This window comes from Harmonia axyridis, chromosome 7, assembly GCF_914767665.1.
Source record: "Harmonia axyridis chromosome 7, icHarAxyr1.1, whole genome shotgun sequence".
Lineage (NCBI taxonomy): Eukaryota > Metazoa > Arthropoda > Insecta > Coleoptera > Coccinellidae > Harmonia > Harmonia axyridis.
Genome location: NC_059507.1, coordinates 502,828 through 520,018, shown reverse-complemented (window position 1 = coordinate 520,018; position 17,191 = coordinate 502,828). Strand labels below are relative to the sequence as shown.

General features: G+C 35.5%; 1 protein-coding gene across 3 annotated transcripts in view; it reads right to left on the bottom strand.

Annotated features, from left to right (window-relative positions):
• The window catches only part of LOC123683800 (disheveled-associated activator of morphogenesis 1), a 49,843-nt gene that overhangs the window by 13,473 nt on the left and 19,179 nt on the right, over positions 1-17,191 (bottom strand). Inside the window, exon 1 of one of the 3 annotated variants that reach the window (XM_045622702.1) lies at positions 9,105-9,431. The exons of the other annotated variants lie outside the window; for them this stretch is intronic. Within the exon in view, the coding sequence (XP_045478658.1) occupies positions 9,105-9,152 (48 nt within the window). The 5' untranslated portion in view covers positions 9,153-9,431. Of the gene's footprint in view, positions 1-9,104; positions 9,432-17,191 lie in introns of those variants that run through there. 3 annotated transcript variants of the gene reach the window in all.

Below are 17,191 nucleotides of genomic sequence, written 5' to 3'. Positions count from 1 at the left end.
CGCCTACCAATCGATGTTTATCGATGAACTGAATTATTATTATAGTAGTCTATGAAGCTGACTTGCAAAAATACGAGTTTCACGTGAATCAATTTTTCTCCAGTATGTTATATTCAAGGTATTTTACAAATATTTTCCATACTAGTTATATTTGATATCATGATTCATTTTATCAAATGGTTTTGATGATACTAAATATGCTGTCTTTTTTAGATATCTGATGTCTCAACCGTCATGTGATATAAGACAACGAAGTTCTAGAAAAATAATTAATCGAAGTTTCTGATGACTGAAAGCTGTTTCAAACTGAGGAATAAACCCATCGGTGAGTACTCAGAACAATTATCATGCAAGGTGTTCCCTAATTGAATGTCAATATTTATGGAGGTGATTTTTGGGCCCATTTTTAGAAAAAACTTCATATGAACGTATGTACTAAACGTTTTACCTTTTGAGATACAGGGTGGTAAAGTTTCCAAAAATAAATCATTTATTATTAATATCTACAATACCACTTCAGATATTTTAATGAAATTTGTCATACATGTACTATGAACCAAGAGACATTTTTCAATCTATATATTTTTTAATTTTCACCAGTGGCGTTCGTACGTAATTTGACCTGCCTAATTTGGCAGACATTGATGGTAAGCCACAGATTTTTCTTGAAATAAAATTTATTTTTGAAATTCCCAATCATGATTCGAGTTTGAATTTCTGCATTTGATGTTCATCTGAAGACTAAGAAACAATTATTTGAAACTGATCAAGGCTCTACCCAAGCAGTTATTTCAGTGGATCTTTTAAAATGAGTCAGCCTGTATATACAGGATGAAAAAACGCGCTAAAATTCACATCCTTCCTCTATTTCCGATAAACGGCATTTTGCTAGTAGGCACACTTCCTACGTGTGAATAGATAAAATTAAAATCAGAATATACGATATTGAACAGAAGAAAGTACTTTTCAAGTTCATCGAGTTGCCGGTTCTCGTATCGACTATAATTTATTGCACAATTGACAGGATTTCAACCGTTAAGAATTTCTCTGCGATTTTTATTGTAATGAGTGCAGTTATTTTATGATAATTCTATTCGAAATGAGGAATGAATGAACAGTACTTTATCGGTAATGGCAACAACTGAAAAAATAGAAATACTGCGTCGTGGTAATCACTCTCTAATTCGCTGAATATGTATAAATAAGCGTTTAACGAATCGTTTATACAACGATGTTGTTTATTTAAAAAATTATCTGAAAGTTACTTGTCAGCAACTTTTAGTTTCCTAGTTTAGATCTTTGAATCAATACCTACTCTACTTCAATTGATGCTTCTTTGAACGATATTTTAATGCTCAAAAGCAATATACAGGTAAAACTGCGAAAATTATCTTCGCTGGAATACAGGGTGTTCTTAAATTGAAGGTACAGGGTGTCCCATTTTCGATGTTCACTGATAGCATCTCGAGAACTATAAAAGACTTAGCGAAAAATCTTCAAGGACCCCCTTTTTCGACGCAGTTTCTTGGCCGCAAATTTGTTGAAATGCATCCCGTTTCGGATTTTCAAGAATTTCATCTGTTTTAAAGATATTGAGTTTTATAACTTAGTTTTTTTATGGGATACTTTATGGCCAATTGAAAATTCCCCGGTCTACCATGGTAAAACATATTTTTTTGGTAGAATTCGATTTTATTATTCAACATAGTTGCCTTCGAGGGCGATACAGCGATTATAGCGATCTTACAACTTTTCGCTACCATTTTTCTAGTACGATTTGTCTTTCGCTTCAAAATAGGCCTCACTTTCGGCGATTACTTCTTCATTAGCGCTAAATTTCTTTCCAGCGAGCATTCTCTTGAGGTTTGAACACAGGAAAAAGTCGCTGGGGGCCAGATCTGGCAAATACGGTGGATGCAGAAGCAATTCGGTGCCCAATTCAAGCAATTTTGCCATTGTTTTAATTGATTTGTGACACGGCGCATTGTTTTGATGAAACAGCACTTTTTTCTTCAAATGGGGCCGTTCTTTAACGATTTCATCTTTTAAACGATCCAATAACGCTATATAATAATCGCTGTTTATGGTCTGGCCCTTTTGGAGGTAATCAAAGAAAATTATACCTTGCGCATCCCAGAATGTTGTCTTCCAAATGGTCAAGGGTTTGTGGCTTATCCGCATAGACCAATGACTTTACATAGCCCCACAGAAAGTAGTCTAGCGGTGTTAAATCACAAGATCTTGGAGGCCAATTCACAGGTCCAAAACGTGAAATTAGGCGGTCACCAAACGTGTCTCTCAATAAATCGATTGTGGCACGAGCTGTGTGATATGTTGCACCGTCTTGTTGGAACCACAGCTCCTGGACATCATGGTTGTTCAATTCAGGAATGAAAAAGTTAGTAATCATGGCTCTATACCGATCACCATTGACTGTAACGTTCTGGCCATCATCGTTTTTGAAGAAGTACGGACCAATGATTCCACCAGCCGATAAAGCGCACCAAACAGTCAGTTTTTCTGGATGTAACGGTGTATCGACATACACTTGAGATAAGCTTAACACCAAATGCGGCAGTTTTGTTTGTTGACGTAGCCATTCAACCAGAAGTGCGCTTCATCGCTTAACAAAATAAAATGGACGTAGTGCGCGATACGTATTGCGCACAGAACCATTATTTTCGAAATAAAATTGCACTATTTGCAAGCGTTGTTCAGGCGTGAGTCTATTCATGATGAATTGTCAAACCAAACTGAGAATAAATCACTTGACAGCTGTTAAATCGGTCGCCATATTGAACAGTAATGCCAACTTAAAATTATATACCTCGAAAAAAAAACACCCTATACATCCAATTCGGAAAAACTCTGTATAATCGAATTGCTCGTAGGTATTATATTCTTATTAATTCTTCGCATGATTCTAAAACACTTAAGCGTCCGAGCATAAAGCAAAAATTTGGTCGAATCTCAACGACAAGTGTTCAGCCTTCACACCATAAATCGATAAAACACACCCTTGTGAATTCTTTTGAATATTTCAATTCCAGCTAACGTCACGTGACGATCTGACCGCGAGACATAACCATAGAAATTCCAATTGAGCGAGGGAAACGTGATAAGACGGCAAAAATCGAGTGGGCAGAGTGAGTATAGTCATTTAACAAGAGTATAAAACGCTGCAGCAATGGAGAAGCGAGATCGACCTATTAACGGTAAACATGGATGGTATCATGGTGATTTGGAGAGTTATCACAAGCATTAGATGCCTTGAACATTCTCGACGTTACTACAGAGAGCATTTGCATTTCTATTCTCAGTTGGCTGTGATCAAGCGCGATTTAAACGAAGGACGCTCTATACGTCGAGATTAGAGGTAATTTTTCTCAAATTCACTTTCTCGTTCTTCTATAAGCGAGAAGAAAGTTATGGAATCGGCGAGGATGTTGTGTACAGAGTGTACCTATATCGAATTTTTTTGATTCGTATTTAGATTGGTTCTTCGTTGTATGTATAGGGTGTCCCAAACTCGATGCTCACTTAAAGCATCTCGAGGAGTAGAACACTTTTCTGAAATGAAAAGATATTAGGAAGCGAATCACGAATATCTTGATTCGCTCTCTTGAAAAATGATTGATTCAAATATGTCGTTATATAGGTTGTTTTTTTCGAGGTATATAACTTAAAGGTGGCATTACTATTCAAGATGGCGACCGATGTAACAGCTGTCAAGTGATTTATTCTCAGTTTGGTTTGGCAATTCATCATGAATAGACTCACGCCTGAACAACGCTTGCAAATAGTGCAATTTTATTTCGAAAATAATGGTTCTGTGCGGAATACGTATCGCGCACTACGTCCATTTTATTTTGTTTAGCGATGAAGTGCACTTCTGGTTGAATGGCTACGTCAACAAACAAAACTGCCGCATTTTGAGTGAAGCTAATACTCAAGTGTATGTCGAAACACCGTTACATCCAGAAAAACTGACTGTTTGGTGCGCTTTAAGGGCTGGTGGAATCATTGGTCCGTACTTCTTCAAAAACGATGATGGCCAGAACGTTACAGTCAATGGCGATCGGTATAGAGCCATGATTACTGACTTTTTCATTCCTGAATTGAACAACCATGATGTCCAGGAGCTGTGGTTCCAACAAGACGGCGCAGCATGTCACACATCTTGTGCCACAATCGATTTATTGAAAGACACGTTTGGCGACCGCCTGATTTCACGTTTTGGACCTCCAAGATCTTGTGATTTAACACCGCTAGACTACTTTCTGTAGGGCTATGTGAAGTCATTGGTCTATGCGAATAAGCCACAAACCCTTGACCATTTGGAAGACAACGTTCGCCGTGTTATTGCCGTTATACGGCCACAAATGTTGGAAAAAGTCATCGAAAATTGGACGTCCAGATTGCACTACATCCGAGCCAGCCGTGGCGGTCATATGCCAGAAATCATATTTAAAATGTAATGCCACAAGATTATCTTGCGGATAAATAAAATTCATGTCAATCGAATAATCCATCGCTGTTTTATTGCAATTTAAAGTTCTATAGCTCTAAAAAAAAAACACCCTTTATATTATTTTTTTTGACTGATTAGCATTTTAGAGAAGTAGAGGAATGTTGGTGTTTTTGAAGGAGATACCTTATACTTTTCAATGCAGTTTTTTAGGTGCACAGTGATCATACTATAATAATTCAGGAGATACATATAACGATTCTTGGATAGCGATTCGATTTTTACTGATTTTTCCCAAATTTCCTCGAAACTGTGCGGTCTACGAAAATTCGGGCAATAAGTCCATTATTTCATAAATTATAGGAAAAAATCTGAAATTTTCAATGGAAAAAAAAGATAATTTTCCCGAAGCTGCCACTTCTTCTAAACGTGAGCTACGCACTTGAAACCTCACTATGTTTAAGATCAGAACTCGATCTTTGAAAAACGTCATTTGAGTACCGAGTTCTTCTAGAATTCATTTTCGTAATCTCATTAAAATAAATTCATTCATTTCAATGTTATTATCGATCGAAATATCTCAAAAACGTTAAGTTGTAAGCATATGAAACTTCGAACAAACTTGGGTTCATGCATTCCAAGTAATCAGAAAATTCAATAAAAAACAGGGTGTTCCATAATAATTATTGATTATTGAAAAACTATTAATGTATCTCGATTTCAGAACTCAGTTGGCAAATATCTCAGCCACTGGTTTCCTCATCAAGTGTTCACTCTGTTGCTAAAAAAGAATGAAATCTATATGAATTATGTAATTCACGAATTTAGGTTTATGTCTTATGGTTATTATTTAATGAATCAGTGAACAAAATCTATTGAGACATATTTGCGTCGTCGGATTTTATTATTGATTTCGAATTGTAACTATTTTGGCATAATCCAAAGTTCGTACCATTTTTGGGTACATGAATGAATTAACGTTGAATATTTTATTAATTTGTATTCAATTTCGATGCTTCACGCTGAAATCAACAACTAATATTGCGTGTTTGGATTCCTAACGGAAACCAATTGATTCAGCTCGTAAATTCTATTCGAATATAATTGTAACAATAAATGACCAGCTCAGGAAGTGATGTTAATTGATACGTAATGTTGATAAGTTTGCATATCAGAAGTACTTGATTCATTGTAAAATGAAACTCAGTTAAGTGGAAAAGGAAATTAATTTTTAAAAGAATATAATATACATTTTTTTCTCATATTGTGGGAGAAATTATAATAATTGGGTGCCTCTTTTAGAATTTTAAATTATCAGTATTTAAGTAGGTATTACTTGCAATGAGAAGTAGAAAGTTTTAAAGACAGGTTTCATTTGAATGGAATATAAAGTTTTATAATCCACATTTTATTACAAAGAGTAGAAAAGGCCTTGAGAAAAGAAAGATACGTAAGTTATTCGACCTTGGAAAAATACTTTTGGCAGAATTTTTACTGGTAAAGCAGATTCTCAGCAACTATCCAAAAAGAACTATGTATTTTATCTTTGAGTATACGTGCGTTCATTTCTTTGCTTTATAATAATAATTATAATAATATCCTTTATTTGATCAAATATCAACAGATGTAGATCACGTCAATACATATCAATACATATTCCAACAATCAAGAACAACAATAAAAAAAAAGAATATATTCTCTCAAATAATTGGGGAAAATCAAATTTACAGGCTTCCTAACAAGAATAGGACAAAATAAGTTCTTATGTCGTTTATGGTATGTCCAATTTTCAAGATCGACGAGAAATAGACAAATCTGCATTTTCGTCCACTGTACGGGCTATAGCAGCGATATTCTCAATTGTTTTTGAGCGACGCACAAGGTTTCGATTATTCACATCAACAACATCCCAACAGCTCAATTTTTTTTTCCATCGGTTTCAGTATTGCTGACCCAAAAGTGCGTTAGTTTAGCGAACTGTTACTGCAAAATTTTCACCATTTTTTTTTTGTGAATTGTAACAATTTCAATGCATTGTTGAAGCGTGTATCGTTCCATTTTAAGTAATTTTCAGATAGCGGGATGTTCAAAATAGGGATTCATCACGCCAAGTTGACATTTTAAGCAACTACTTGACTTGAAAATCAAGCTCGTGAAACATTATATACTTGAGCTTGATTTGACCTTAAATATTTATTGCTTGACTAGATATCAAGCTACTTGATATTACTTGAGCTTGATATGCACGCGTCGCACGGCATATATTTCTGCAATCTCGTGCGCGCTTAGACTAAATAAGGGGATTCCTCGAGCGCCGAGAGACTGAAGCATTCGCCGGTGTGACTTTATTAGTAGTTTTTTCACGTTTCTATGAAATCTATTGGTAGATTTTGGTAGTTTCAAAAATATCTCTCCAAACTTGGCCAAAATGGCCAAGGATTTTTTATCAACGCCAGCATCTTCAACTCCTGTTGAAAGACATATCAAGTAGCTTGATATGATTCAAGTACTTGATACTTGATAAATAAATACTTGACTTGACTTGAGATTGAAAAACTACTACTTGATTTGAGCTTGACTTGAAATTGAGTAAAGCTCAAGCCAAGTATCTTGAAAATCAAGCCAAGCCCTGAATCCCTAGTTCAAAATTAAACCTCTTGTTGGAAAACTCTTTTAATAGGTATATTTTGTGTAATTGTTTTTGATATTCTTCTCGAATTATCAATGGATCTAGTTAGGCTATCGAATACCAACTTTGCACGAAGCTTGAAAGCGTTATTTTGCATAGAAATGTGATTTTTCATTTCGAAAAAATTTGTAGTTTTCAAATAAACAGGAAAGTAGAATTCTTAAATGCCATATCTAGTCGGACTAAACCAATGCATTCGAGATCCGAACTTATCCTGAAAATTTAAACTTTCTAGGTTTTTGTTCGAATTTACTATCACAAAGACGTACATTCTTGAATTTGACCACGAAATGATCAACAGTGAATCAACAAGGAGTCTTTTAAAGTTTGACTTTCACGCGATCGAAGCCGCGGGCAAAAACGATTACTGAATGAGTCATTACATATCAGGTTATAGCAAATTTCCATTATTGAATGTAGCTGCATAAATATGATAGTGGATTTACAGGGTGTTCCAAAACTGGAGGTACAAAGGAAAATTACAGATTCCTTGGATAATATTAAGAGAAGGAAGTCCTATAAACATGAGCCTGCGAACGCTTTGTTTTCGAGATACAGGGTGTTTCTTGTAGGCTTACTTTTTTGTGTTGATTATACCAGTTTGTCGAATCTTTATTAACTTTTGCTGCAGATTGAGTAAATAAGTAACAAAACATGTGATTAATTTATTCATCACAGCTTACTAACTGGATATTTATAATAATTTGGATTTTCTTGAGGATTACTAAAGAATTGTTTGGAATTTTTCTCGAAATCGGTAGCAACTAGTATAGTAGTACTACAAAAAGTGTAGTACTAGACTAATGTTTCTTTTTACATTTCTACTAACAGTGGTTCACCAAAAAAAAAAAGTTTGGAGGGAAGAATCGGGTACTGTTTCAGAAAAAAATTCACCCTGTAGATTTTCATTCAAAATTTGTATATAATATGATGAAAACTTCAAATTGGGATATCTATGACAAATTTAAGTTGAATATCTTGTGAAGGGAAGGTGCTATGAGAAAAAAAATCAAACTCAAACCCCCTGTAACTCGAGAACGAATCAAGATATCTATGATCTGCTTTTTGATATCTGATTTTTTGGAGAGAAGAGATCAGGGATCCTAGAAGGTTTACATTCTAAACCTTATAGTTCTTGAGCTGCTTTCATTTATAGCATCGAATTTGGGACACCCTGCACAATATTTTCCATTGTACAATGAGGAAATAACAATAAGTAAACGCCAGCATGTCTCTTGCTGTTCCTCTGTATGATATTTTCATTGTTTACAACTTTTTGATAACTTTTGTATTAACCTTCGCCCCTCTTAATATATACTGTGTGAATCTTTAAAACTGGTCATTGAAAAGCCAATACTTAGTACGCTTCGTACAAACCAAAAGAGACTTCCAACAGAAAAAGGATAGGTATCTTCTTTCCATAAGGATATTATCATAGTTTGAAAATAAAATTTCAACGTTTCCAAGCTGGAATCAGAATTTTCGTGAGGTTTCAACTAGATTCCAATCAAATCTAAACACCCAGTATCTCGAAAACAAAATCGTTTCCGAGCCTATGTTTATAGGGCTTTTTTTCCTCAAAATTTTCAAAGGAATCAGTAATTTTCGTTTTTAGGAATTTAGGAAAACTTTGTATGTACAGGGTGGGCAAATTTCGATGTTTTATAACTCGAAAACATAAGAAGGTGGCCAAAAATGAATACTACCCTCGTTAGTTTCTCAGAAAAAAAGACAGAGAATGGGGTATTAGATTTTGTCTATCTCATCTGGTTTAAAAGTTGTAGTGCTAAAACATCGAAATTTGCCCACCCTGTACTTTTCAATAATTTTTTTTGGAGTAGAATCATTTTGCGAAATACTATTTCATCAAATTTCGTTATTCAGGAATCAAATGTGAATTCTCTTCAATGGATAAGATTCCAGAATAGTAAATAACAAATAACTAACCGAATGGATCTTGTCCACAAGTTCTCCAATCATTTCCCTGCTGCACATCTTCCAGACGGAAATAAATCCAGGAGAAAAACTGTCACAAAACACGACACAGCACCCAAAAACTGTCACACACTTAAAACTCTACTCTGGATCAGCATGTCACATCCTGAAGTGCGGAACCGCAACATTCAAGTTGGAGCAAAAAACAACAGGAAAAAAAGCGAATCGGAAGGAGCAGCGCATGTTTGAAAACGCGAATCGACGAGACACACGCGGAGCGTTGGAGCACTTGTCGGTCTCGGATCGCGAAGTGAAATGAGGCAAAAGGAGATCGGATTCTCCTGCTTCTGAACGTGTGCACGAGCCCACTATACGGTTTACCTGTGTGCAAGGCGCGAACAGGTGTAGAAGAATTGATGGTGATTGAGACGTGGCCATCTGCTGATAGTGAATCTTTTTCGAAAGGGCACTACAATTTATCAATAAAATGAGTAATTACAGCTTGAAGACCGGCGAAATAGCAAAAAAAAAGTATTATTATTATTAAATTTGACAACGTTTCGAATCTTTATTGATTCTTCATCAGGGCTCTTTATTAGGTTTTATAGATCCCTCCACCAAATTTCATCTCAGACTTCTTCAGATCATAAAACAGTCTCTGCAATTATTGAAAGGCGTTTCTCGGGCACTGGAAAACTCGTAAAAGTAACTCACGAACTAACATCTTTTATGCCTTTTTCTCTTATTAGGATTATTATAAGGTGAAAATTATTCAATGAATGTTCTGTCACAACAAAATAGACGTCAAATCTGAAATTTATTTCGATATCGATTCATTTTAGGATAGTAGAGCAAGGTGTTTGTGAATTGGAGGTGAAGGGTGTTTTTTTCGAGGAATATAACTTCAAGTTGGCATTACTGTTCAAGATGGCGACCGATTTAACAGCTGTCAAGTGATTTATTCTCAGTTTGGTTTGGCAATCATCATGAATAGACTCACGCCTGAACAACGCTTGCAAATAGTGCAATTTTATTTCGAAAATAATGGTTCTGTGATTTACTTTCTGTGGGGCTATGTAAGGTCATTGGTCTATGCGGATAAGCCACAAACCCTTGACCATTTGGAAGACAACATTCGGCGTGTTATTGCCGATATACGGCCACAAATGTTGGAAAAAGTCATCGAAAATTGGACTTCCAGATTGGACTATATCCGATCAAACCGTGGCGATCATCATATTTAAAATGTAATGCCACAAGATTATCTTGCGGATAAATAAAATTCATGTCAATCGAATAATCCATCGTTGTTTTATTGCAATTTAAAGTTCTATAGCTCTAAAAAAACCCTCTTTACAATGGTTAATAGAAGATGCCTTGGATCATTTTAAGAAAAAAAAATTAAAACTTTGGGCCGCAGACGTTTTGTTTTCGAGGTACAGGGTGTTGAAGTTTGTTTTTTTTTCAAGTTTTTTTCTCATAGCTCCTTCCTTTCTCAAGATATTCAACTTGAATTTAACATAGAAATTCCAAGTTGAAGTTTTCATGATTTGAGATGCTAATTTTGAATGCAAATCTACAGGGTGATGTTTTTTTCTGGTACAGTGCTTTTGGACGTGTGCAAGGCGCGAACAGGTGTAGAAGAATTGATGGTTGAGACTACCGACGTGGCCATCTGCTGATATTGAATCTTCTTCGTAGGGCCCTAGAATTTATTTTGATAACGATCTATTTTCGGTTAGTAGAGCAAGGTGTTCGTAAAAAAGTCCAATAAACATGTGCCCGCAAATGCTTTGTTTTCTAGATATAGGGTGTTGAAATTTGTTTTTTTTCAAGTTGTTTTTCGTATAGCACCTTCCCTCCACAAGATATTCAACTTAAATTTGGTATAGATATTCCGATTTAAAGTTTTCATTATGTAATATGCTAATTTTCAATGCAAATTTTCCGATTACTCTAGCTGAGCTTATTCCAAAAATGTACCACATGTTGATTCCAATTGGTACAGGGTGGAAAAAATACAATAGTTGTGTGTACTCATAAAGTAACGCTTAACATTCTTTATCAGTTAAATGAACAATATTATCAAAAATACTTATTGTCTAGCGGCAATTGGTTTGAATGTAACATCCTGTAGTTTGTTACATTTTTAGATTGATAAAAATGTATAAAAATAAGAAATTATTTCTTTTCTATTCTGTCTACTAGACCACAAGTATCAGACATGTTTGGAAACAGCTCATTTTCACCAATCTAAAAATGCAACAAACTACAGGGTGTTACATTCAAACCAATTGCCGCTAGACAATAAGTATTTTTGATAATATTGTTAATTTATCTAATAATGAATGTTACGCGTTACTTTATGAGCACACACAAAACTATTGTATTTTTGTCCACCCTGTACCAATTGGAATCCACATGTGATACATTTTTGGAATCAGCTCAGCTAGAGTAATCGGAAAATAGACAAAATGGGGGTGTTCCATTCAAAACAAATGACGGTGACGTCATTACTCGAAAGTAAATCACCCAGTATATTAGATTATTATATTAAAATAGGGTAAATTTAAATAAAAAATCGACGTGTTTCAGGATTATTTTTTAAAATGGTCTGTTTAGCTAAAAATGAGTTTGTTCCATACTTTACGGACACAGTGTAGAAGTATTAACTTCGATTAAACTTCTATTCAAAAATCCTTTCTTAATGAAGAAATATTGCAAACTGTAAATCCTATGAATAGTTTTTAATATCATATAATTATTAACAGAGACAATCCGATGCAATTATTACGCAAACTAGAAAAAATCAATCTTCATCAAAGCGGTAAGATTACGAAGGAAAAATTACTTCCAGACTTGGTTTCATTACGAAACAGCATGAGATATCTCTTAGTGTTCACTTTTTCCTGAATTTGAAAGAACATTCCATATCCTCAGTACGATTAACCTGATGTCTCTTTGCAATTAGCCTGATAGATTGAGTAATAACAATAACGTGAAAAACCACTTTGCTTTCATTGAATCTTATTTGGAAATTCGAGAAGAAATCACTTGTTTTGCGGGACGAACAAATGAATGATCAGTTATTCGTAACTGTACACATTTTGTGTTTTAGAAAATAAAAATCATGAAATATTGGACTAATCGCTCAACTGCGAGCTTTTTGGTGATCTACATAGAATAACATGAAAACATGTATTCTCTATGCGATTCATTTCCCCAAATAAGCAATAATTGGAGGACATCGAATTTGGAACGAATATTTTATTCTAACGAAATTAAAAAATAACAAAGGAAATTTTATTTATAATAGTTTCAATTAGTAGGTGCACTTAAGATTTCACAAGGTAGGCGTTGCCTACTCCGATGAGCCGCCACTGATATCTTCTATCCCATTGTACATATTCAATAATGTTTACATCTTGTGGTGAAGTTTTTCCCCAAGGAGCACAAGGTTAACAGTAACAATAGGATGTGGTCTAGTAGCCAGAGTTCAATTGATTCATGAAGGTAAAAGTACATCATCGTTAACTTAATGAAATGTCATCAAGTAAACAGTTAAAATAATCTTTAGTTCATTTTTACCTCAAATCAATCTGTTCAGAGAAATCTATTCGAAAATTCTGAATCCAGCTTGGAAATTCTGTAATTTTATTTTCGAACTCTTTTGCTCAGCAAGTAACGTACTGAGTATTGGCTTTTCAATGACCAGTTTTTAGATAATCAGGGTTCTATAGTAAGAGGGGCGACCGTTAATACAAAAGTTATCAAAAAATTTCATACAGGGAACGGTACGAGACATGTTGGCGTTTACTTATTGTTATTTTCCCATTGTACAATGAAAGATATTGGATAGGGTGTTCACATTAGATGCTAACTGAGAGCAGCTCAAGAACTATAAGAGAATAAATCTTCTAGGACCCCTAATCTATTTTTTCGAAATGATAAGATATCAGAAAGCAGATAATAGATATCTTGATTCGTTTTCGAGTAATGAAAAAAAAATTGATGTCCAGGAGCTTTGGTTCCAACAAACGGCGCAACATGTCACACAGCTCGTGCCACAATCGATTTATTGAAAGACACGTTTGGTGACCGCCTAATTTCACGTTTTGGATCTGTGAATTGGCCTCCAAGATCTTGTGATTTAACACCGCTAGACTACTTTCTGTGGGGCTATGTAAAGCCATTGGTCTATGCGGATAAGCCACAAACCCTTGATCATTTGGAAGACAACATTCGCCGTGTTATTGCCGATATACGGCCACAAATGTTGGAAAAAGTAATCGAAAATTGGACGTCCAGATTGGACTACATCCGAGCCAGCCGTGGCGGTCATATGCCAGAAATCATATTTAAAATGTAATGCCACAAGATTATCTTGCGGATAAATAAAATTCATGTCAATCGAATAATCCATCGTTGTTGTACTGCAATTAAAGTTCTATAGCTCTAAAAAAAACACCCTTTACAACAATTTTCCAGCAGACTGCTTATTGGTCTTAATCAAATGATCAAGAAAGCATCACCTCCTTAAAAATTTCATAGAATCGAGCGATTAATGTGAGATGTCAACCGAATTCGAAAAGACGTAGACGACAACCAATCTGGAATAGCTAATGTCTGGCCTAGTGCCAAATGCCGGGTTCAACAACACTGCACCAGGTGCACCTCAATCTGCTTTACTTTGTTTACAGGTCGAGGAGCATAATTAGAGTGTCTTCCGCATACATAACGAGCATCTAGTGGTTTTGCAGAACTACTGGGGTGTGAAATTGCGTTGATGATGATTCGCTACTCGATTTCTACACAGGAAATGATTCTACCATCATTGTACTTGAATGTAGATTGTGAAAGAACGTTGTTTTCTGCATAAGAGTCTTTTCTAGTGGTACTACCAAGAGATTCGAGAGATACTACCTATCCTAATGTACGATCCGCTTCTTTGACAATATCAGATTTCTATGACACAATTTCTGCAAGACAGCTCGAACCGTTATTTATACAAGGTTTTTCAATAAGACGTTCCATTTTGATATTAAAAGTACAGATTAGTCCATTATTTCATAAATTATGGGTAATGATTTGAAATTTAAGAAAAAAAACTTGATAATTTTGCCGAGGCTGCCACTTCTCCTGGACATGAGCTACGCACTTGAAACCTCACTATGTTTCAGATTACAACTCGATCTCTGAAAAACATTTTCATTTGATTGGCTGTGACCAATATTTTAGGAGATATAAAGATTCTTGGATAGAGATAACATTTTTATTGTTTTTTCCCAAATTTCCTCAAAACTGTGAGGTCTACGCAAAATCGGTGAGTGGTGCCAGAATTGACGATCTCTGATTAGCCGAATTTCGAACTCACCTGACGACAATAAGAAAATTTGAAATTCCTTCATGGGAATATTGTACCTTTTTATTAATTGATTCGATAATCCAGATACTTTCTGCTAGCTGATGAGAATACGAAATACTTGCTTTTTGCTAATTCTTTGGTATATCCGTTCATTCTGCCATACAAAATCTAGCGAGAATATCTCAGTTCCACACAGATTTCATGGTTGTATGTAACGGGTGTTTTTTTTTTCGAGGTATATAACTTTAAGTTGGCATTACTGTTCAAGATGGCGACCGATTTCACAGCTGTCAAGTGGTTTATTTTCAGTTTGGTTCGGCAATTCATCATGAATAGACTCACGCCTGAACAACGCTTGCAAATAGTGCAATTTTATTTCGAAAATAATGGTTCTGTGCGGAATACGTATCGCTCACTACGTCCATTTTATTTTGTTTAGCGATGAAGCGCACTTCTGGTTGAATGGCTACGTCAACAAATTGAACTGCCACATTTGGAGTGAAGCTTATCCTCAAGTGTATGTCGAAACACCGTTACATCCAGAAAAACTCACTGTTTGGTACGCTTTATGGGCTGGTGGAATCATTGGTCCGTACTTCTTCAAAAACGATGATGGCCAGAACGTTACAGTCAATGGTGATCGATATAGAGCCATGATTACTAACTTTTTCATTCCTGACTTGAACAACCATGATGTCCAGGAGCTGTGGTTCCAACAAGACGGCGCAACATGTCACACAGCTCGTGCCACAATCAATTTATTGAAAGACACGTTTGGTGACCGCCTAATTTCACGTTTTGGACCTGTGAATTGGCCTCCAAGATCTTCTGATTTAACACCGCTAGACTACTTTCTGTGGGGCTATGTAAAGTTATTGGTCTATGCGGATAAGCCACAAACCCTTGACCATTTGGAAGACATTCGCCGTGTTATTGCCGATATACGGCCACAAATGTTGGAAAAAGTCATCGAAAATTGGACGTCCAGATTGGACTACATCCGAGCCAGCCGTGGCGGTCATATGCCAGAAATCATATTCAAAATGTAATGCCACAAGATTATCTTGCGGATAAATAAAATTCATGTCAATCGAATAATCCATCATTGTTTTATTGCAATTTGAAGTTCTATAGCTCTAAAAAAAACACCCTTTCTTTTATTACAATATTTTTGTATTCGAAACGCTCCCGACATGGATTTATCAAATTTGCGGTACTGAGTTTTGCCAACCAACCAAAATTTTTCAATGCAAAACATATTTATGGAAATATTCCATTGATTTCAATGAAAAATTTGTGAATTAGTGAAAATGAGGTATAATACTCCTACAGACGACTCATTCTAACACTCTTCGTTCGAAAATTCGCCACTTCGTGGCTTTTTTTTGAATTTTGATTCAATGGAAGAACATCAATACCATCTGCAATTGTAAAATAAATAACTATTCTATCATCGAAGATGGATTGATAATAATATTACACTCCCAAATCGAATCGGTCTTTCACGATAGCGGTATCACTGACATTTGAACCATTGCAACAGATTTGAAGCAACCTATTTAACATTTATCCCGTAAAAAGTTGCACCTACATCGTCTAACGTTTCGCAAAGAACTCTGTTGTTGTTTTAGACTTCTGAACGAAGAAGTAAAAGTGGAAAATATACAGATATCAAGTTCGCTGCGATTTCAAGGTGACTTATCGGTATCTTCTGTGAATACCGTTGATTGAGATAACTGAAACATAGTGTTATGAATATTTTTGCATAAGTTTGTCATCGTCGAATGTTGGTTCACGTTATTTATATTCGTTTTTTTGATTAATTCACTGGAATACTGCAACTGTTATTACACAGTTGTTTTCATTAACATTTTTTCAAGGACTGCGAGATCATCTCTGAATATCTTTTTGCTATCATAACAGGCCAATTGAAAAGTCCCCGGTCTACCATAGTAAAACACATTTTTTTGCCAAAATTCGATTTTATTATTCAACATAGTTGTCTTCGAGGGCGATACAGCGATTATAGCGATCTTTCAACTTTTCGATACCATTTTTGTGGTACGATTTGTCTTTCGCTTCAAAATAGGCCTCAGTTTCGGCGATTACTCCTGAAAAATACCCTTTTTTTCAATATCAAAATGTAACCCCTTATTGGAAATTTTTAACCAAATTGTATGTCTCTTATAACGGGTGTTTTTTTTTCGAGGTATATAAATTTAAGTTGGCATTAGTGTTCAAGATGGCGACTGATTTAACAGCTGTCAAGTGATTTATTCTCAGTTTGGTTTGGCAATTCATCATGAATAGACTCACGCCTGAACAACGCTTGCAAATAGTGCAATTTTATTTCGAAAATAATGGTTCTGTGCGGAATACGTATCGCGCACTACGTCCATTTCATTTTGTTTAGCGATGAAGCGCACTTCTGGTTGAATGGCTACGTCAACAAAGACAAGCTAATCCTCAAGTGTATGTCGAAATACCCTTACATCCAGAAAAACTGACCGTTTGGTGCGCTTTATGGGCTGGTGGAATCATTGGTCCGTACTTCTTCAAAAACAATGATGGCTAGAACGTTACAGTCAAAGGTCATCGGTATAGAGCCATGATAACTAACTTTTTCATCCCTGAATTGAACAACCATGATGTCCAGGAGCTGTGGTTCCAACAAGACGGCGCAACATGTCACACAGCTCGTGCCACAATCGATTTGTTGAAAGACACGTTTGGT